Source organism: Limulus polyphemus, unplaced genomic scaffold (assembly GCF_000517525.1).
Source record: "Limulus polyphemus unplaced genomic scaffold, Limulus_polyphemus-2.1.2 Scaffold2277, whole genome shotgun sequence".
NCBI lineage: Eukaryota > Metazoa > Arthropoda > Merostomata > Xiphosura > Limulidae > Limulus > Limulus polyphemus.
In genome coordinates this window covers 37,234-60,728 of record NW_013667887.1, presented here as the reverse complement: position 1 = coordinate 60,728, position 23,495 = coordinate 37,234, and the positions used below count along the sequence as shown (strand labels likewise).

Below are 23,495 nucleotides of genomic sequence, written 5' to 3'. Positions count from 1 at the left end.
TCTGTGCTTGTTGTTTCACGTGAGTTTCGAATGGTAATGTATTAGTTGTTATAAGCAAACTTGCGCTTTGGTGAGTCGTTTTGGTGAGTTACGATGCAAGTTATTACTGATTGTTTAGGTGATATATAAATTTTGATAAAAGCCTGAATAAAGACATACAGATATGTTTCTTTCCTTTAATTATAGACACTGCAAACTTGCGCTTTGGTGAGTCGTTTTGGTGAGTTACGATGCAAGTTATTACTGATTGTTTAGGTGATATATAAATTTTGATAAAAGCCTGAATAAAGACATACAGATATGTTTCTTTCCTTTAATTATAGACACTGCAAACAGCCGAACCACCCCCAACCTAATAAGTTACACCGAATTTTACAACAGCGCGTTGGATCACATTAACTTGATGGCTGAATATTACAGATGGCAGAATACATCCAAGCACAACAAGTAAGTTAATAGAAACTCAGTTCTATGAAAAACTAGCTAATTTCATAAACCGGTGGTTTTAATATCATAAATTACTAATTACTCCTGGGGTCCTCTATGTATTTTACATAGAAATTAGCGATAGCACCCATTTTTTTTTCATTCAGTTATTTGCCCTGAGTGTTGTAACAGGTAAAAACATGAGATGAATCACTATGTGTTGTGGACCCAACTGGTGCTGAACGGTATAAAAATAAGTCGGTAATTTAAGAGGGTGAACACTAGACAAATTAATCGCAAAGTATTTTTATTAATAAAAAACAAGTTCTGTTATATCGATTCAAACTTTTTCTTCTTTCAAAATAAAATAGATGAACAAATCTCAAATGGAGATACTTAGGAAAATAAGCCTATCATCTAAGTACTGAATTTTAAGGTTTCTCCAATGCACCGCTTTCTGTGTTGTAATTATTTTGGTTTTCGCTCCTAGGATATATAAAGCAAGATGCAAATAAAAATATACCATCATGACAGCACTCAATATAGAAAGTCGCTCTGGAGGTGGTTTTGTTTTAGTCTAGTAAAACAAAAACTCTTAAAAACATAATTTCCAAACTTTGTTTTAATTTTCTATAATTCTCCTATCGCCGTGAAACAGTAACTTTTTTTTTTTACTCATCATTAAGTATTTATAAACTTTTCATTAGTATCCGTTAATAATGTAATAATTATGATATTTACATATACTTCGTTAATAATGTAATGAGTCTGATAATTACATATACTTCTGTCCCCAGGTGGGACAGCGGTAAATCTTCGGATTTGCAAATCAAACGATTCCCCTCGGTGGACACAGCATACAGCCCCTTGTGGCTTTGTTATAACAAAACACACAATCACACACATACTTATATATGTTTTTATCATACCATCGACCAGTGCAACAATTACTTTAAGAAACTACGCGAAGCTTATGAACATGAATGTTTTCAACATGAAACTTCTGTCCGTGTGTCAAGTGTAATAAATTTAAAAAAATGAGAAACGAAAAACTAAAAACGGAAAAATATCGTACAACAAAGGTAATCTGTCGTTATTTGTCGGATTCTATGTAAGAATTTTATGTAATCATGACGAACGTATTAAAATGTGCGTGGAATATTAATAACAAGTGTTGCTGTAACATTAAAATTGCTTGAGTTTGTCGTCAGATCTGCAAATGAGTTTCCTGTAAAAGTTGCAAAGAATTGCTTGTAAATGATTAAAAATGTTTGTTTCGTGAGCTGTTTAACGGAAATGTTATCACCACTTCCCTTATCTTGGCTTACACAGGTTGCCAGTTATCATCTCGTGCAGGTATTAAAAGTTCTTGTGTAGACTTAACACTGAAGTGTCACACTAAATCTTTGTATTTATAACGCAATACTAACTCTTTGCTTAAATTATCACAACAAATTTGCATGTTTAAAATACAAAAACTAATTTGTGCGTCTAAAACTGTAACACTGGATTTGTGCATTTGAACTGTAGAATTTAAAAGTATGTTTTAAAATGTAACAATAATTATGTATGTATAAATTTTTTTAATAATTTCAGCATTATGTTTACATTAGAACATCAGTCAAGGGAGCTACTAAGTTTTTCTCACTTTAATTATTTACGTGACATGGGGAGTCACCAAAGACGTCACTTGTCTTCCCTTCAGAAAGGATTTATGTAGTATGAACTACATAATAGATAGCGACAATGATTGTTCCTTATGGTAAAAAGGGTGGTGTCCTAAGGGCTTGACACCCTACTGTTGATTTGAGAGTGGCCTTCGTCACGTGGATAGCGTGAGCGCTTCAAGAGTGTGTGTGCCTTTATGTGGCATATTGGATAGCATGAGCGCCTAGAGAGAGTGTGTGTTTATGTGGAGTATTGGATAGCATGAGTGCCTAGAGAGTGTTTATGTGGTATATTGGATGGCATGAGCGCCTAGAGAAAGAGTGTGTGTTTATGTGGTGTATTGGATAGCATGAGCGCCTAGAGAGAGTGTGTGTTTATGTGGTGTATTGGATAGCATGAGCGCCTAGAGAGTGTTTATGTGGTATATTGGATAGCATGAGCGCCTAGAGAGAGTGTGTGTTTATGTGGTGTATTGGATAGCATGAGCGCCTAGAGAGAGTGTGTGTTTATGTGGTATATTGGATAGCATGAGTGCCTAGTGAGAGTGTGTGTGTGTTTATGTGGTGTATTGGATAGCATGAGCGCCTAGAGAGAGTGTGTGTTTATGTGGTATATTGGATAGCATAAGCGCCTAGAGAGAGTGTGTGTGTGCGTTTATGTGGTATATTGGATAGCATGAGTGCCTACAGAGAGTGTGTGTGTGTGTGTGTGTTTATGTGGTATATTGGATAGCATAAGCGCCTAGAGAGAGTGTATGTGTGTTTATGTGGTATATTGGATAGTATGAGCTCCTAGAGAGAGTGTGTGTGTGTTTATTGGTATATTGGATAGTATGAGCTCCTAGAGAGAGAGTGTGTGTGTGTGTTTATGTGGTATATTGGATAGTATGAGCTCCTAGAGAGAGCCTAATTTGCTTGCATATTTGTTTTCACGTTTGACTTCAAGCTTAACTTCAAGACAGAGAAAGGCTTGGTAAAGGTCACTCTCCCTCGTCTATTTCCAGTTCTTCACAGCACATTAAGCATTATGTTTAAATGTTTAACTTTAATTTGTGTTTGGTAATAACGAGTGTTGATTTGTAAAATTTTGTGTTCAGTCCTGTGATGAAGTGCTAAACAAAGAATCACCTGAACGCGAAATCTACTGCATAGCGGTGTAAGGTGGGATTCGTTCGAAATAGTGGCGGTACGGCGTTCCGGTTACAAAAATACAAGTAGGCTGTGCCCACTCATTCCCATCCTACTACACCTCTTATTCAGTCTCTTTATTTTAAGTTAGGCTTAGACCTTTGATCCGAAATATAGTGGATCTTCTGTGTTTGCGAATTCTATCTGTTTACTCTGAGGGAAATCAATGAATACCAAAACTGTAACAGTAAACAGAAATGTTTAATCTGCATGTTTTAAATATAACATTAAACCTCTGCATTTAAAACGTAGCTTAAAATATGTGTTTGTTTGAGCTGTAACACTAAATAAATGAGTTTAACTGAAACAGAAATAAATCTCTGTGTATTAAAAGTGTGAGAGTTACATTGATTTTATCTGTTTAAACTGTTTCATTGAAAGTGCATGTTTAAATTATATCAGTGAACTGTGTGTTTGTAGCGTAACACCAAATCTGTGCATTTAAAATCCAACACCAAATCTGTATTCTCCTTCAAACCAAGGCCCGGCATGGCCAGGTGGTTAGTTAGCTCGATTCGCAATCTGCGGGTCGCGTGTTCGAATCCTCGTCCCACCAAACATGCTCGCCCTTTCAGCCGTGGGGGCGTTATAATGTGACGGTCAATCTCACTATTCGTTGGTAAAAGAGTAGCCCAAGAGTTGGCGGTGGGTGGTGATGACTAGCTGCCTTCTCTCTAGTCTTACACTACTAAATTAGGGACGGCTAGCGCAGATAGCCCTCGTGTAGCTTTGCGCGAAATTCAAAACAAACAAACCTTCAAACCATAAATGGAAACGTAGAATGGAAGAGGGATTACACATAGAAGTTTATTGATGTATATTTTAAATAATAAAGTTTCTTATAAGTTTAACGTAATGGAAGAATCACATTTGATTGATGTATGTGTGTGCATGTGGTAACAGTTGGAGTGCCATATTGAGTAAGACAGGATTTATCAAACTGGTTCTAACTGATTATGTGGTGTTAAACTTAGGTCATATGATACAAAGTCATCGACTCATTAAATATAAAAGTCTATTGAAATAGAAGAGACCGTTTTTTGACTATGCCACCACTCATCAGTTTTATTATCCCTTTCTCGGTTCGTTTTAAAGATCTACTTTGGGATGCAGTATCAGTAAAGTGGAATAAAGGAAACAAATAACATAAATGGTATTTACTTACTGATTCTGGTTTGGTCAAGCACTAAACTTTTTAATATTGTTATGTTTTTGCTTTGACAATTTATCAAAACTCCACCTGCTCTATAAAGGAGTTAAATATGAAAATTTACAATTAATCAAAGGGACAAAGTATATTAATGTTTCTGCCCTCACTTTCTTACCCAAAATATCATTGCTTATCTCTATATCTGTTGGCTTATTATATCACATATATCCTTGTGCAATTTCTATTTGAACCTTTATTATTCTTTTATCTTTTTATTTTGTCTCTTTAGGTTTTCATATTGTCAGTATCCTTTTATCCTGAGTATTGTTGCAAAGAAAACAATTCTGCAACGAGATTCTGAACAGCAGATGATACTAAATGCTCGGGTGAGTTGAAAGTTATAACAAGAGTTATGATAAATAAAATGTGCATAATCCCAACTGAGCTCATAATTTGATAATACTGATTTTCACTTATAGTTGATAATTCTGACTTTGCCTTGCAATTGATAATACTGAATTGCCTTATAGTTGGTAATATTGACTTTATCTTATTGATAATACTGGCTTTGCCTTATAGCTAATAATAATGAATCCTCTTTATAGTTGATAACACTGACTTTACCTTATAGTTGATAACACTGACTTTACCTTATAATTGATAATACTGACTTTACCTTATAATTGATAATACTGACTTTACCTTATAGTTGGTAATACTGTTTATTCCTTATAGTTAGTAATACCAACTTTGTCTTATGGTTGATAATACTGACTGTACCTAATCATTGATAATACTGAGCTTAAATTATAATCGATAACACTGACTTTACCTTATTGTTGATAATATTAACCTAACTTTATGGTTGATATTACCGACTTTGCTTTATAACTGATAATAACGACTTTTTCTTTCTAATTAACCATCAACCAACTTTCTCCAAAATCTGACCTGAAGATGAAACTCAAAATTTCCACTCACTTTAGTCTAAAGGTATTTTTAAGGTTCCAACCAAATACACATAAACAAATATTTTAGTTAATAGAGCTCGTTAACTTTACTGGAAACGGTGAACTACAAGCTTACCAATTCATTGTGGATTTGTATTTATTCGTACAATAATACTGATAATACGCAACAATGGTTTGATATATTTTTAGCAGTTGAAAAGTCAGCTAAAACTGCGACCTGTCTTCCTGATCTTGTATGGTCTCATATGTATTGTACCAATACAACGGTTTCGGTGTAAATATAAACCACGTTTGTTTGTTCGGTTTCGGTGTAAATATAAACCACGTTTGTTTGTTGATACAATACAACGGTTTCGGTGTAACTATATACCACGTTTGTTTGTTGATACAGTACAACGGTTTCGATGTAAATATAAACCACGTTTGTTTGCTGGTACAATACAACGGCTTCGATGTAAATATAAACCACGTTTGTTTGTTGGTACAATACAACGGCTTCGGTGTAAATATAAACCACGTTTGTTTGTTGGTACAATACAACGGTTTCGGTGTAAATATAAACCACGTTTGTTTGTTGGTACAATACAACGGTTTTGGTGTAACTATAAACCACGTTTGTTTGTTGATACAATTGTCACGTAATGCCAAAGGACCTATCACAATATCGAAAATGGAAATGACATTGGATGCAAATATTAAAAACAATGACGATTGAATTAATGGAGATAATGATACGGCTTCGATGTAAATATAAACCACGTTTGTTTGTTGATACAATACAACGGTTTCGGTGTAACTATATACCACGTTTGTTTGTTGATACAATACAACGGTTTCGGTGTAAATATAAACCACGTTTGCTTGTTGATACAATACAACGGCTTCGATGTAAATATAAACCACGTTTGTTTGCCGGTACAATACAACGGTTTCGGGGAATTAAAACCGAAATGTTACAGATGAAATCATGGAAATGTTAGTTATATTCGGTTACTTAAAATTAATGAATGTCCACATATAAGTTTTCAATAATGGCATTAAACAAAACTTCATTATTAATAATATAAAAGATTATTACATTAGGCTTGAATAAAACACTATATATCTTTAGTAACCCTAAACGCGAGTTTTAAGTTTGTCTTTTTTTAGCACTATAATTTTATTGAAAGCGATCTGTTTGTTAATACCACTAAAACGCGGGGATTTTATTTCCATAAAACTTTACATACGTAAACAGGCATCTGTTGGTTTTACGGTTTACATATTGTGTATTGGATTAGATATATATGTGTGTGTGTGGTTCAGACATATGTTTACAGTTCTTTCATGCTTAACATTTCGGAAAAAATAAATTTTGGTGTAAAATATATATACTTGTATGATACTCTGGTTTTATGTTATTCTGATCGCAGTTATAATTCAGTTCATCTTCATTGCAGCGAAGCTTGCTAAGTCGAACTCTGCTCCAGCAAGCTGCTGATATCGACGTGTTCTTTCTTAACCTAAACGTTCGTCGTTCTCATCTAGTGTCGGATTCGCTGAACGAGGTAAATGTACTTTTCATAGACTTTAAGAGTTTATTTTCCCACATTCGTAGCTGTTATAGCTGAATTTTAGGCTTAGCTTGTTTCCCTGCATTAGTGGCTGTTGCTGTTGATTTTATTGTTAAGAAAATAATAAGTGGACTTGAAGGTTTTTAAAACTCTAATCGCAGTAAGGGAGATGGTTTATGAAGCTGACTTATCTGAGTACTATATTTCTTGCTTGTATTCTTTATTTATTACTATAAAATAAACTGAAATGTAAAAATTAGAAGCTTATTAGGCTAGATTAGGTAATATAATGAAAAATTAAAATAAAAATTATTCACGAGGAATACTCACGAATAGCCCGTGTGTTACGTAATTCGATAGCGATACGGTAACGTGAGCAGCACGTGCGCTGAGTGATTTATAACTTGTGTGCCGGAATTTTCAGTCAGACACGGTCAGAGGGCTATGAAACAATAAAATTAAGTATAAACAGATGTATACCGTCACCAGTTATAGTATGGAAAGTCTTATTGTTACTTTGTGGTTACGAACTCGGTCACACCAACGATCCCGTAGCTAAAGGGTTCATCTGTGTAATACTTTGTCTCATTCCTGCCTCGCTTTTACATAACATTTAAGAAAAAGATATAAGTTCTCTCCTCAGTCTCTTGTAGTCGTAAATATTCATCTCATCGTCACTTGAACCTTTCCCTTCTGAGAAGCCTACAGTCGACTGAAAGGTAGGGGATCGTTTCAGGCCCTCCTGAAAAGAAATGGGATGGTATCCCACCCCACTTAAAACACTGTCTAGATCAGTGTTTTCCAACCTTTTGTGGCCCTCGCACCCCCTAAGGAAGCCCTTGCACCCCATCCCATAAAAAGTGTGCATTAGACATTGGCGACATTTGGGGAAAACGGATCTTGTATAGGCCTCTTCCGTGCACCTTCATTTCGCACCGTCAGGGGGTGACAACGCCCTTGGTTGGGATCCCCTGGTCTAGGTGTATCAATTTAAATACAATTCGCCACTTTAGAGCGATAAGTTTTGTAAATTTTTGTTTTTTCTATCATTACCGACTGTTTTTAGGTTGCACGGAAGCAATCTGACTTGAAGAAGAAATTGAAGGTGACATTTGTTGGAGAACCGGGACTTGATATGGGCGGTCTCACCAAGGAATGGTTTCTACTACTGATTAAACAGATATTTGATACCGATTACGGTACGTGTCTGCTGTTCTTACAGTATTTGTTGCCATTAAAATTACTATAAAAAGGTAAATATAAAATTGTGAACTTGTTTTGTTGTCAAAGAAAAGCTGTTGCAGACAACATTATAGTGTTCAAAGTTCGATTGAGTTCTAATAAGCAACCAAGACGTAAAAAGTTCAAAATTGACAATGACAAACATAAGTTATCTTAAAGTCAATGTGATGTCTGGCTCCATTTCTCTTCCAAACGAATCCGATGATTTCTAGATATCTTAAGACCTCCATATCTTGGTTTACTTTAATCATTCGAATTTGATAAACAAGAAGCTTTAAAAATAAGTATTGCTGTCCTAAGGACAAATTTTAGTCTGTCTCCCAGAGAATCTTCTTTCAATAATATATCAGTTTGATATCTCGGTGGTTATTTGTTTGATAACTTTAAGGAAGGTATAAAGTTTGTGCGCCATGTCGGAGACTTTGGGGACATATTCATTAAAGCTTTTATATGACACATAATGATAACCACAAAAGTTTATTCTAAAAGCAAACTCTAAGGAAGAAAGGCTTACAAAGAATGGTGGTTAAGGACATTTACTCTAGAAATAAAATTGAACAGAAAGAAAAGCGTTTACCAAGAAAGACAGTCATTAAAGCAATAATTGTTTAAGCAAATATAATGTTTACTAGAATCTTAGCTGAGTAAAGCAACTCTGGAAATAACCTCCTTCAAGCAAAGTTTACGAATAATAGCATTCATGGATGCTATCTCTAGAACTAGCTTCTTACAAGCAAAATTTACACAGAACAGTAGTCACAGACACTATGTCTGGAAATAACCTCCTACAAGCAAAGTTTAGAAAGCATAATATTCACTGACTCTATCTCTGGAAATAACTCTTTAGAAATAAAATTTACACAGAACAGTAGGCACAGATACAATCTCTGGAAATAACCTTTTACAAGCAAAGTGTAGAAAGAATAGTAGTCATGGACACTATCTCTGGAAATAATGTCTCAATTTCAGATCTGGGAAATTTAGATTAAAGTTAGTAAAATCTCTATCTCTAAATATATATATACATATATATATATGTGTGTGTGTGTGTGTGTGTATATATAAATATTTAGCAATTGACAAGTGCAGTCAACATTTCTGCTGTAATAAATGGTGTATTTCTTCTGGTAGAAGTCCAAATTAATTGGCCTTGTGCAAATGCAGTGAACTGATCTCAAAACATGCACTCTTTTAGCATATGTGTTTTTATGTTAAGATAGCTTGTTTGTTTCCTCCAGGAATGTTTGTATACCACAAGAAAGCAAGATGCTACTGGTTTAGTACTGCACAAATGGGAAACCTGCGGGAATACAACCTCATTGGAGTAGTATCTTTTTTGTGTATTTAGCATTACCTACATTTCTCTTGTTCCACTAAATTTTGGCAACAATTGAATTACAGTGTATTTTTTAAAATCTTAACCCTTGATAAAAAGTATGAAGACTTTGCTTGGTTTGTGGCTTAAGTGTGCATTGTTTCACATACGAAATTTGGTGCAATTATAGTTAAGTGAAATTAAATTACGTGGTAGGTTTACGTAACCGACAAATTTAGATTTTTATGACTAGTTAGAGCAGTACCCGAGAATCATGCCACCAGAGACGGTGACGTCATAGTTCCGCTAAGTGTCACTAGAAGGCACATTGCTAGGCCCCATGACAGGCAGACATGACAACAAAACATCAGAGATGATGACATCATAGTTCCACGAAGTGGAATCACAATCATAATGATCTCACCATGGATGTCTCAATGTGTTTCAACATGTAATCAATGGCTAGATTTGATTATGATTTAAAATCAATACAGTCGCTTTATATATAAAAAACACTTCACTAATTTATTAGTTCTATATTTAATCATACTTTTTTTACATTTCCTGACCTGTTATATGTAAATCATTTATGTTCCTGAAAAGGATGCTTATTTAACATGCAAGCTAACAACAGTGTTACTGTTTTACTAGTTTGTCTTTATGCTAGCCATATAACTACGATTTTTGTTGTTCTTGACAAAGTATTTCATTTTACACATGGTCTTTACTTTACTTTATTGTTTTAATACACATAAGTTTGACAAAAGCAGATAATGTTACTATAGACGATGATGCTACTAAGTGGATACTATTACAGAGATTCTATAGGCAGATGATTCTACTAAGTGGATAGTATTACTGAGATTCTATAGGCAGATGATTCTACTAAGTGGATAGTATTACTGAGATTCTGTAGGTGGATGGTCTTACTATGCATAAAATTGATTTTTCCTTTTCACTTTATAAGTAAAGCATTAAAACAATTTAAAGAGGCTAACAGTCCCATCGAGCTGCATACAGGTCTTAACTTATGTTTTTGTTTTCATTTATATATTTATTTGTATTAAATGTATTTTACAAAGGTGGGCAATGATACTAAGGACAGCTTATGTGTAGGCAGAGGATGATGAGCTCATTGTCTCAACATATGATGAACGTCTATATTTAACTAAATGTAAATTAGTTCTCGACACAATATTTCTTTTAAACATTTTATTATTTTCACAATAAAGATTTTGCAACCTGATCTACATAAAAAAGACATGTCTATTAAGAACACGTTTACATGAAAACGTTTTGCAGCAAAATCATGAATAAACATATCATTAACATATTTGTGAGATCAAAATTTGTATAATAGTTTTCATTTTGACACATGCCAAAAATGATAATTAGTAGAATATATACAATATTGTCCACACCCAGACATATAAGGCCATTGCAGTACTTTTTTGTTGTAAGTCCACATTCGACAGTTTTTCTTGTTGAATTTTCTTATTTTGAGGTTATGTGGAGGCATTCTTAATATATCTAAATATTCTTTTTTATCTCAACTAAAGTGCAAACAGACCAAGCGGCTACCAGGTTAATGACTCTGATCCAGATTAATGATGTATAGGTAGTTGATCACTAACAAACATACCTGTTTCTAGACAGATGAATTTCTAAAATTGACAGGAATTCTGCATAAACGAGAACATGTATAGTGTTGGGTAAAACACTACCAAAACATATTTGAATTCATAAATTTCCCTGTTTCACCAAGTTAAACTGAGAATCTCCAGCAGATTGATCAGGTGTAAGATCAAAGACAAAGAGCGTGTATCCTCCCGAGTAGTTATCATATTCTATATCAATTCCTTGATCTTTAAATTGATTTTCAGTTCCACTAGATAATGTTTCATGGCTTTATGCATACAGCTCAGCTTCAAAATCTGGTTGTAAAGGTCGAGTGGGAATCTATTTTCTATCAACATTGATTGCCACGAAATTGATATTGTAATGTTTGAAATTGTACGAATTTTTCTTCCAAGATCCGTGAAATGCATTCTTTTCAACACATCCTATAACAAGACGTGTAGGTACTTGACCTTAAAATGCATTATCGATAGATGCTTGTAAGTTTCCTTGAGGAATTGAAAATGATTAGCACACTATATATTTCAAAGGATATTTAGCTGTTTCTTTCTGAAATCCTTTAGCATGTGATAGAACAACTGACGGGCTGATCTTGAATTTTCTAGCATAGATAGAAACGTATTGTAGTAACCTTTTGAATCCCAGTTTATCATTTGACATAATACAAAATGAATCTTTACTTCATTCAAGTCATAGTTTTAAACTTACACTATTAGGCAAGAACGTACTCTGTAAAAAAGATATACAGATGTAGACGGCCGATCATGTTGATTGTTTGACTATCATGCCAGTCTTTTATTCGTTCATTTTCACCATCATTAAAATCGAAATTGTCAAACTAACTGTTTTTTTATCCACATGGAGGATGTCAAATGACTTCTCTTAGCTTCTCCATTATGACTCAGTAAAATTTCGATGTAGGCTTTATATGTATAAAGGTTGTGAGACAAAGAAATTAGATTGTCATTCAAATGTAAATCTACTTGAGAAAATAGAGAATGAAACAACAGGCTGACAGTAGCAGAGTTATCTTCATCCTTTTTTTATGTCAGTCCCATCGGGCTTGACAATCTTTGCCTTTACATGAAGATAAGATTGTGCTGGATCTAAATAGTGATCTCCCTATCCCAATATAGAAAATTCGATGGGTACTTTGTTGGTCACTGAATATAGAGAATAATATTTGGTCTGCTGACCTTGCTGACTCACAGTTTGCATGGGAGAGAGAGAAAATAAGTCTAGCTCAAACTTGTACACTGACAGGACTTTTCATATGGTAGGAGAGTCATGATTACTTTCAAAGAAAGAGACCTTCTTGTTTCTTCTTTTTATTAGACAGAGCAACCTGTTTAACATCTCAAGCCAGGTTCCGAGCTTCTTGTATTGCTCATAGTTTTCCAGCGTCAACAAAAGATTTTCCTTATATGACATCTGATGCTAAATTTATGCCTGATTGAACAGCTTGTTTTCCTCAGCCTCATTCTCCTTTTTTCAGAAATTGTATAGCCGTACGTAACAACTCACTCCAAATGTCTCCCAATCCGTGTTCCTGTTGCCATTGGCTACCAGCATAATAAGATAAGCCATTTCCCACTTGGTAATCGTAATAGCCATCATAGATGGCTGTTTCTTGATAGTAAGGTACTCTAATGACAGCAAAAATGGATCATTACGATCACTCTTCATTGTTGAAATGAGACAGGTCGACCAATGTCGTTTTTTATATCGACCTCAATAATTTTAGAATCTTATTTAGAAACAGGTCTGTATTGAGTATTTGTAAATGTTTCAGTGATCTTGTCTCCATCCTGACCTTTAACTTGAACGAGTTGCATCAGTGGTACATATGCATCACTGACAATACTATGTTCCACAATGTCTGAGTAAACATAGAGCAAATGAAACCCACCATGCATATTAACAGTATATGGAGCTATAGTAGGCTCTGTTATCGTGTGATTATTATCAAATCCAAGTATTACTGACAGTATAGGATCGAGTGTTATAGAAGCTCCATCATTTATGTTCACACTTGTTTTTCGGGTGAACGAATCATAATTATAAGTACATTGTCAGATTTAAGAAGTGAGTCTTCTACGTGGTTTAAGATTCTAATTAAATTTTCGGCTTCTTTCTAATGAGAACATAAAAAGTAAGATAACCATCCTGTACTATCAGCCACATTATGCCAGCTATGTGGCTACTGTAATTCGACCAAAGCCACTTCCCTCGAACCTTCAAGGTTGATAGATCTCGGAAGATGAATAACATAGTTTGTCAGATTATTATTAGCAAAATAATTCATAGAACTACTACTAGGTAACATCATCTACAACTGATTTATGTTGAATAACGAGTGATAGAGTTATACATATCATTTTATGATGGCAGACAATTCAGATCTGTTTGATAAATTCAGCTATTACATTTATCAGGATATCCTTTCCATTTTACAAACTGTTGTTTGTTTTATCCCTTCCCCATTCACATAATGTTTCTTTTACAGCATAGACGTAATTGGGAGACTTTTTAACTCTTTGTAGCTCAAAATCGTAAAATGCTCTATGTAATTTGTTTTTCTCAGAGATAGTCTTGCAGTTTCCACATTGGTGGATTTCTTTGTATAAAGGCCCGGCATGGCCAGGTGGTTAGGGCGCTCGACTCGCAATCTGCGGGTCGCGGGTTCGAATCCCAGTCCCACCAAACATGCTCGCCCTTTCAGCCGTGGGGGCATTATAATGTGATGGTCAATCCTATTATACGTTGGTAAAAGAGTAGCCCAAGACTTGGCGGTGGGTGGTGATGACTAGCTGCCTTCCCTCTAGTCTTACACTGCTAAATTAGGGACGGCTAGCACAGATAGCCCTCGTGTAGCTTTGCGCGAAATTCAAAACAAACAAACAATCTACCATGTTTTAACATCTACTTGAAAGATTTGAGAGTGTTGCACGTTTCTTATACTTGAGTGGAACAACCCATGCATATTTAAAAAACACATCGACACACACCAGTAACTACTTAAACTGATTGTATTATTGACTTAGATTAGAGAGATCCACCGAATCAGCCTGCCATTGTTCACTGGTCCCAGAAACAATCACTAAGTTTCCCCAAACTTATATTTTACTGGTATTTGTAGAAAGTATGGATTCTGTGTATTAGAGAAATAACATATATTGCACCCATGGTAATAACACCCGTAAAACTCATAGATTGTGTTTTGTTCCTTACTAAATCTGTCTACTCTGTAATTTAGGATTTGTTTTTCACCACCATTAAGTGTGTGTTGGATCTTGAACCCCTTAGATTTCTGTATGTAATCTAAACATTGGATGCTTTCTTAGCTGTAGTTGTTGGCCGTAAAGTACCCTGTGGCTAGGTACGAGAGCTATCGATTTTGATGATATACCTTTGTCATGTATATAGAAGCAATTCGTGTACCTGAAGTGATCTATGTCGTAGGTTGCTAGAAACTCTTCCTTTAATTGAAGACAGCAACACCATAGTACGTTTGTTTACGTGTGATCTGCAGTACCTAAAGACAGAAAGAATAATAACTATAACTTTCAACAAAATTTCACACAAACAGCAAAACTTTTAATGAGTCAACAATGATAGTGTTATTTTTCTTACCTATACATCTCTTCTTGAAAGTCAAAGATGTACTCTTCCTATTGTTGCTGACTGTGCCAATCCACGAAGTTTTGTCTTACAGGTGCTTGATTTGATTTTACGTTTTAAAGATGCGAGAAATATCCTTTCTGTTGGTCTTCAAACCCAAAGGGTTTTGGGAAAAACGATAATGCTATGGGTATGAAATTATATCTGTCAATTATTCTAATTTTCAAACTTTGACATTCATGACCATAATTTTATTACCACTTACGACGATGTCGGGATTTATCTTTTGACAAATAAGATAATTTAAAATAAAGTGCTTATCAAAACCTTTCATATTATGAGCTATAGCTATATGATTCTTATGCTCTTTCGAAAATAAGAATTTACATAATTCATCACATGAACTGTAACCTTTGAAAACTGTTTCCTTACTGTTAAAATCATGGACCTCACAGTAATTTATCTCATAAATTCCGGTTTCCTGCTCAGTCTCAAACTAAAAAAATAGGTATTTATTCAATGATTCTTTGACATCTTTATTCTGGAGAGAACATAAATATTTACTTAAAACATGTGAATTTCATCCTCTGCATCTGATTTCAACACATCGATGAAACTCTGGTTCACATATTTTTTTTCAATAATGATAAAACATTCTCTACATTAGTAAAACTTTTCACGTGAAGATACTGTTTATTTTCCATTCTTTGTTTTGTGTCTGTTGTAACAGTCTGCCAATTTACAAAACATGTTACAATCAGTACAAATTATAGGTTGACCTTTTGAACATTCATTAGTGTAACAAATGTTACAATAATTTGAACAGTGGTGTTTATTTAAAATATCAAATCCCTTGTCAGAATCCGAGCAGTAATAACTTACCCCGAGGAAACCTTTTATTGATGTGATAACATCAAAAAGATTATCATGGTACCATAGGAAAATCGTTTCAGGACGTGAAGGATTTTCATAAGTTATGAGGTTGAAATTGTCCAAAGAAACAATATGTATTTGAAAATTTATATGACATTTAGAAATTTATTCTACTCACAAGGTTCTTTTGGAACATTAGATGAAGCATGTAAGTCTTTAGCCATACATGTAAGTAGCTGTCTTCGTTGATCTCCAATATATCTATATTTTGGATCATTTCTGAGTGATGATAAGGCTATTACTATAGTCTTAGCACAGCATAGGTCATTGTTATTATTTATGGAAATAACTGATGTTTTTTATCTTGATCAAGACTGATATTCACTGCTGCCTACGGGTAATTCCATTGTAGTAACTATAATTTTGAAAGACTTATCTAAAGGTATGTCCTTTTTTACTTTGATTGATTTTTTCTATGTTGATTAAAATAATTTTGGTTGAAAACAGTTCCTTATTGTCTAAGCATATACTTATTTGTTTATCCAGATGACTTGAATAAACACATACCCTAACTTTATCTTTGTTGTTTATGTGATTTGTTATCTCATCCAATATGTTCTGAATATTCTTATTGAATGTGCTCATAATGTTTGTAAGTCCATATGATTTAGGATTAAATAATATGTTGTACATTGTAGAAATTACATTATACTTTTTAACTCTCTTGAGATCTGATTTTCTCCCAATAAAATGCCTATCTTCCTTGTAGAGACATTTAAACAGATAATTGTAAAAGATAGAAAATCATATTAATAAGTAAACTTACCTTTCCTTCCTTGTGAGTCAAGGGTTTGGCCCTTCAGGAAGTTTGCATGCCTTCATTGCTGAGTGTTTGTGAAAGAAAGAAGTAAATGAGATAATTTTGTATATAAATGTAGAAAATCTTATCAATCAATATAAATGATATGAAAACAACTTTCAGTATTCAGAGCCTCTAAGTTTTCAGTCTCTTCAATAATTAGAGGCCACAGAAGGAAGTAAATTCGTCTAACACACATTTCTTTCTAATATATTTGGATCGTCACAACTGATGGAGAGTGGGACAATACCCTACATAAATATAAGTAAATATTATCAATATCTAAATAGATCTGTAAAATTCTTGTTTCATTTAGTTCAGAAATATATTCAAAAATCATAGTTACATCAGATGCGTTGTCCATGGTTATCACTAGTAGAACTATAAGACACCATAATCGCATGAATGTTGAATTCAAAGTGAATGTAGACTGATTTGACTGCCATTTATATATGGACGAGTGATGCAAATTTGACTGTGTATTGCAAAATAGACTTGGCCAACTCAGAACTGACCTTTGTTCATTAGTCACATGTATATCTATGAACTGTTCCATTGCTATGCAGCATTTCATCTGATATATAGAAAATTTGAATTGTTACTGTAATATTATTTCATATTCAATAATTATATTTTTTGAGACTACAGAAATTATAACACGAGATAATTAAATTGAACTTTTGACGGATTGTTCACTATTGTTTATAAAATATATAAAATCTTACATAATGATTTGGAATAATCATAATTTGTATGAAAGCTAATCCAATAAACTATGATGCTTATAGTACCTGAAGTTTTGTTAAGTATGTATGATAGCATATTGGGCTATGACAAAACGTGAGTTTTACATAAAAACACCAAATTGTATAATTCATGTTACCGAAACCTTTATTTATAATTAAACGTCCTTTTACGATTATGTTCATTTGTGCGTTTGGAAATCTAATAAGTTTATATGAAGTTTCAAAGATATGGAAATAGAATTTCTGGTTTGTAGAAATGAAAGCATTATTTGGTTTATGTGAACACAGAGTCAAACTTTCTACTCTTGTCATCAGTAATATGTGACCACGTGAGGACCTTTGTATTTCCTAACAACAGTGGTTTTGATATCAGACAGAGGTTTATCTCAAAGTTTTGTGTATAAAAATGTAAGTGTTGCTATTTTAAATAATAGTAAAGTCAAACAATAAGTCATTCATTTATTATATTTAGTTGTAGCATAATGAAATCATACACAGAGGGTTAAATAAGCATCCTTTTCAGGACAATTATTGTGAAAAGCATGATTAAATATAGAAACTAAAAATATAGTTCAATACATTAGAACAAAATAAGCTGTCTCATCCAATATTTATAAAACATTAGGTTGTCAGATAGTAAATTTTATTTTTTTATGATTATGGTTGTGTTTATCCTTAATTTATTATACCCTTCTGTCGTTTAGTATATCTATGAATTTTTAATTGCATTAAAATGCTAACTCGCCTTCTACACAATCATCTGTATTTTGAGTAAATATGTATGTTTGATGAAATTGACACCAGCTTCCCTAGCGGTGACATACAGATACTATTAATGTAGCAGAGGAGTATGTAAATTTATGATCACATAAGGTTGTACTCTCGTGATCTATACTGTGAATGAATACTCTGCCAGAAGCTTCATTAAAAGAGAGAGAGGATATAGTTATTACTGTTTGTCACTTGATAGGGTTATCAGTATTGTTATTGATATTGAAAGGTATTGATGGAATATTGTATTTGCTGTGTTTGGTTTTTGGAGTTAGATTTTTTCTTTCTGGTTTTTACCTGATTCCATTATTATTGATTTATTAATATTTATGATAAATTGTTTATTAATACTGGTGTGAAGTTCTGGCCAGGCACTTGTTTATTAACTGTGTTTTGGTAAGTGTTAAATTTATTTCTAAGTCTTGTTATTGCTGAAACCTGCTTGTAGCAGTGTGTTCATTTTAGACCATTACAAAATGTGATAAAAACTTTTCAACAGTACATTAAATGCTAACACTATCCAGCTCTAAAAACAGCAAAAAGTATTACAGTGACTGTATTACTTTTAGAATATAATTAAATCTAACTATTGATGACATACTGAGACAACTATTTTTATATGTAGATCAGATTGCAATATCTTTACTGTGAAAATAATAAACTGTTAAAAAGAAATATTGTGTCGAGAACTGATTATTGTTATGTTAAACAAATAATAGATTTACATGTAATGAAATGTAGACGTTCTTTACATGTTGAGACAATGAGCTCATCATCATCTGCCTATACAAACACCATCCTTAGTATTATTGCCTGCCTTTGCAAAACACATGTAAATACAAATAAATTTATAAATGAAAACAAAAACAAACATAAGTTGAGACCTGTATACATCCCTACATGACTGTCAGCCTTTATAAGTTATATTTAATGCTTTACTTGTAAAGTGAAATGGTAAACATATGGCTGTGAAATTAGATTAGATCATTAGTTTTAAGACTTTCTTACTATAATGTTAAGTTGATCTACATCATACCAATGTGATCTCTTGTTCCACTTCGTGGAACTAGCAACACGTCTTCTGGACAACTTCCATTGTCATGGTAGCCTAGCAATGCGCCCTCAGTAACACGCCCTCTGATTCCACTTTGTGGAACTATGACGTCGTCTCTGGTGACATCATTATCTCTACCTCCCCCTATTGCGCGCCATCTGGTAACATTTTGTGGAACTATTACGTCATCATCTCTACCCCCACAGTCCCACTAACTACATTTATGTCTTTACAGAGAGACATACGGTTTTTCTATTGTTTATTCTTATTTCTTCTTCCAAACATTTCCATTTCATTTCTCCGTGGATTGACTTGAAACTTTGTATGGTTACACCTTGGTCCAATACGCCCAGATACCATTTTCTTTTTCTTTTATGATTTATGACTTTTTAAAGATTTTATAGGGTCAAAAGTCAAACAACCCAAAAAGGTGCAGTCATATTTATAACAATCAAGATGAAAATTGGCACAAATATAAATTTTCAAGCGCCCAACATAGTACCTTTAAAAATGGATTTGCCCATATGAGTCTTTTTAGGGGTCAGATCTCACAAAAAAGCATAATTTGGGGGTGTTAGTCTATTACATGACCATATTTCAACCAATTTACATGGGATTTGATACAAAAATAGTTTTTGACAGGTACCAAAAATTTACAAACAAAAATGGTGGACTTTACCATTTTTTAGTAATTATAGGGGAGTCGAAATGCCATAAAAAGCATAATTTTAGGGTTTTTTGACATTTATTCTGCCGTATTTCTGCCGATTTACATGAGATTTGGGATATTCTCACTTTTCATTCATTTTAGGGGGGTCAAAAAGTCAAATAAACCCATAATTTTAAGTGTTTGGGGTCAATTACTTAGCTACGTTTCGACCAATTTACATGGAATTTGATACAGAGATACTCTCTGCAGTTCCCAAACAGAAATGTAAACAATCTTGGAATTTTTGCGTTGTACTCAATATTTCAGTGAGGAAAGTACAATTTGGTGTTTTTGTGAACTATTCATGTGTGTGTCAAGCAACTTATATGGTATTTGATACCATATTTGGTACCTTCTTGCAGGTCCCAAGCAGTGATATAGACGGTTTTCGATTTTTATGTATTTTCCGAATTTTTCTGGTGTCAAAATTGTTCATGTTTGCCTCTTTAATTTTGAAAGTTTCTCCACGTATGACGTTTTTTGTTGATTTTAATATCTCCTGTAAACGTTTAGTGCATGTTGTTTTTATAGTTACCGCAAGAACTGATTGACTAGCAACCATTACTTTCATTTGAATTGTCTCCAAGGTCGTACCAAGAAAACTAGTGTGAGAGGTGCGCCCGCTCCAACCCGTAAGTTTGCATCTTTAAAGGAGGGGCGCAGAATATTTCTCGCGCAGAGTACTATTAATGATCGGCACACCCTTGATTGTCCCTTGCCCTTAAAACTTCGACACTTACAATGTAGAAATGTTTTCCGAAATGTAGTCTTAATTATACTGTAATCCAATGTCAATATGACTGAAATAGGCTTAGACAGTAGGGTATTTGATCTTTAATATTCCATAGAGCAAAACTTTGACTTAATAGTATTATCACCAAATGATTATGCGAGACCAGAAACGTTCATGTAGTCATGCTTTGTTCAACTTACACATGAAACATACACTTCGTTCACGTAATTTAGTTCTTTGTTAACTTACATGAAACATATACTTCGTTCGAGTGATTTAGTTGATATGAACTTACATACGAACATGCACTTCGTCCACAAATATATGTTTCATGTGTAAGTTCATACAGAACTAAACCACGTGGACGAAGTGTATATGTTTCATATAAGTTAACATAAATACTAAATCACGTGGGCGAAGTGTATATTTCATGTAAATTAACATAGAACTAAATCACTTGGATGAAATGTATGTTGCATGTGTAAGTTCACACAGAACTAAACCACCATCCAAGTGATTTATTTCAATGCTAATTTACATGAAACATACATTTCGCCCACGTGATTTAGTTTTTATGTTAACTTATATGGAAGATATACACTTCGCCCACGTGATTTAGTTTTTATGTTAACTTATATGAAACATATACACTTCGCCCACGTGATTTAGTTTTTATGTTAACTTATATGAAACATATACACTTCGTCCACGTGGTTTAGTTCTGTATGAAGTTACACATGAAACATACATTTCATCCAAGTGATTTAGTTCTATGTTAATTTACATGAAACATACACTTCGCCCACGTGATTTAGTTCTATATGAACTTACACGTGAAATATGCAGTTCGTTCACATGATTTTGTTCAGGTTGGGTGACAACAGCTTAGATCGCTTATAAAGCTAACCACAGAGCCACTCTCGTTTTGTTGAAGGAATGTTTTATATGCTTGATTAGAGTAGCTTCGTTTATAGTTAACTCCTCACTACAAGCTGAAGATATAAGATCAAATTGGATCGTTGTAAAAAGCAACTGTTACAAAACGTGTGTTGAACTTTTAAACTATAGAGTTTTGAAATGTTTATTGAAACGTCGGTCTGAATGTTGTTTGTATTATCAGTGTAGCATGCATGACAAGACAGACACGTGCAACTATAGACGACCAGTCAACACTGCTTTTGGGACCTTTCTTTAATCCTGCATAGGCTTCCATTAGAAACGACACAAAGCAAAACTTGCGGGAAAAAAAACAGATACTAATTCTTGTTTTTCTTTTCTTTTAGGCGTATGGGAAGTTGATTCTACAGTTCACTAATATAAAGAAGGCAGCATGTATCTGGACCTGTTCCTTGTTGTTTTTTTTTAGTTCTGGTGCAGTGTTCTTCATCAAAAAATCAACGAGATGAACAGAGCGATCACTTTACAGTGATTTCGTTGCAATAATAATACCACTGTGTACTTCTAAATCGGGTAAAGGGCGTGGCACACACACATAACTCGTAACCTTGAAATTATAGACAAGCTCTGTATTTGTATAACTCGTGGACTTCATCATAAAATAAAATATTTTACCGAATGTGAATAACACTGAAGTACTATGTTCATTAATACGTATAACACTGAAAAACTATGTTCATTAACACGTATAACACTGAAAAACAATGTTCATTAACACGTATAACAATGAAGTACTATGTTCATTAACACGTATAACACTGAAGTATTATATTCATTAACGTGTACATCACTGAAGTACTATGTTGATTAACACGTATAACAATGAAGTACTATGTTCATTAACACGTATAACACCGAAGTACTATGTTCATTAACACGTATAACACTGAAGTATTATATTCATTAACGTGTACATCACTGAAGTACTATGTTCATTAACACGTATAACACTGAAGTATTATATTCATTAACGTGTACATCACTGAAGTACTATGTTCATTAACACGTATAACAATGAAGTACTATGTTCATTAACACGTATAACACTGAAAAACTATGTTCATTAACGCGTATAACAATGAAGTACTATGTTCATTAACACGTTTAACACTGAAGTACTATGTTCATTAACACGTATAACAATGAAGTACTATGTTCATTAACACGTATAACAATGAAGTACTATGTTCATTAACACGTATAACACTGAAAAACTATGTTCATTAACACGTATAACAATGAAGTACTATGTTCATTAACACGTTTAACACTGAAGTACTATGTTCATTAACACGTATAACAATAAAGTACTATGTTCATTAACACGTTTAACACTGAAGTACTATGTTCATTAACACGTATAACACTGAAGTATTATATTCATTAACGTGTACATCACTGAAGTACTATGTTCATTAATACGTATAACACAGAAGTACTATGTTCATTAACACGTATAACACTGAAGTATTATATTCATTAATGTGTACATCACTGAAGTACTATGTTCATTAACACGTATAACACTGAAGTATTATATTCATTAACGTGTACATCACTGAAGTACTATGTTCATTAACACGTATAACACCGAAGTACTATGTTCATTAACACGTATAACACCGAAGTACTATGTTCATTAACACGTATAACACTGAAGTATTATATTCATTAACACGTATAACACTGAAGTATTATATTCATTAACGTGTACATCACTGAACTAATGTAGTAACGCTAACATTTGTTAGTGAAGGAAGATTTTCTTGTCGTTGAAACATAGACAACTACTTTATTCAACACTACTAGTTACATTATTTGGCATAGACAACTACTTTATTCAACACTACTAGTTACATTATTTAGCATAGACAACTACTTTATTCAACACTGTTAGTTACATTACTTAGCATAGACAAATATTTTATTCAACACTGCTAGTTACATTATTTAGCATAGACAACTACTTTATTCAACACTGTTAGTTACATTACTTAGCATAGACAAATATTTTATTCAACA

At 33.5% G+C, this 23,495-nt stretch overlaps 1 protein-coding gene across 3 annotated transcripts in view; it reads left to right on the top strand.

Moving 5' to 3' along the window:
• Nucleotides 1-23,495, top strand: part of LOC106466495 (probable E3 ubiquitin-protein ligase HECTD2) — a 107,961-nt gene that overhangs the window by 67,475 nt on the left and 16,991 nt on the right. For all 3 annotated transcript variants that reach the window (XM_022394519.1, XM_022394520.1, XM_013926786.2), the window contains 5 exons: nt 324-447; nt 4,721-4,817; nt 6,842-6,949; nt 8,022-8,154; nt 9,436-9,524. In XM_022394519.1, coding sequence (XP_022250227.1) covers nt 324-447; nt 4,721-4,817; nt 6,842-6,949; nt 8,022-8,154; nt 9,436-9,524 — 551 coding nt within the window. The remainder of the gene's footprint in view (nt 1-323; nt 448-4,720; nt 4,818-6,841; nt 6,950-8,021; nt 8,155-9,435; nt 9,525-23,495) is intronic.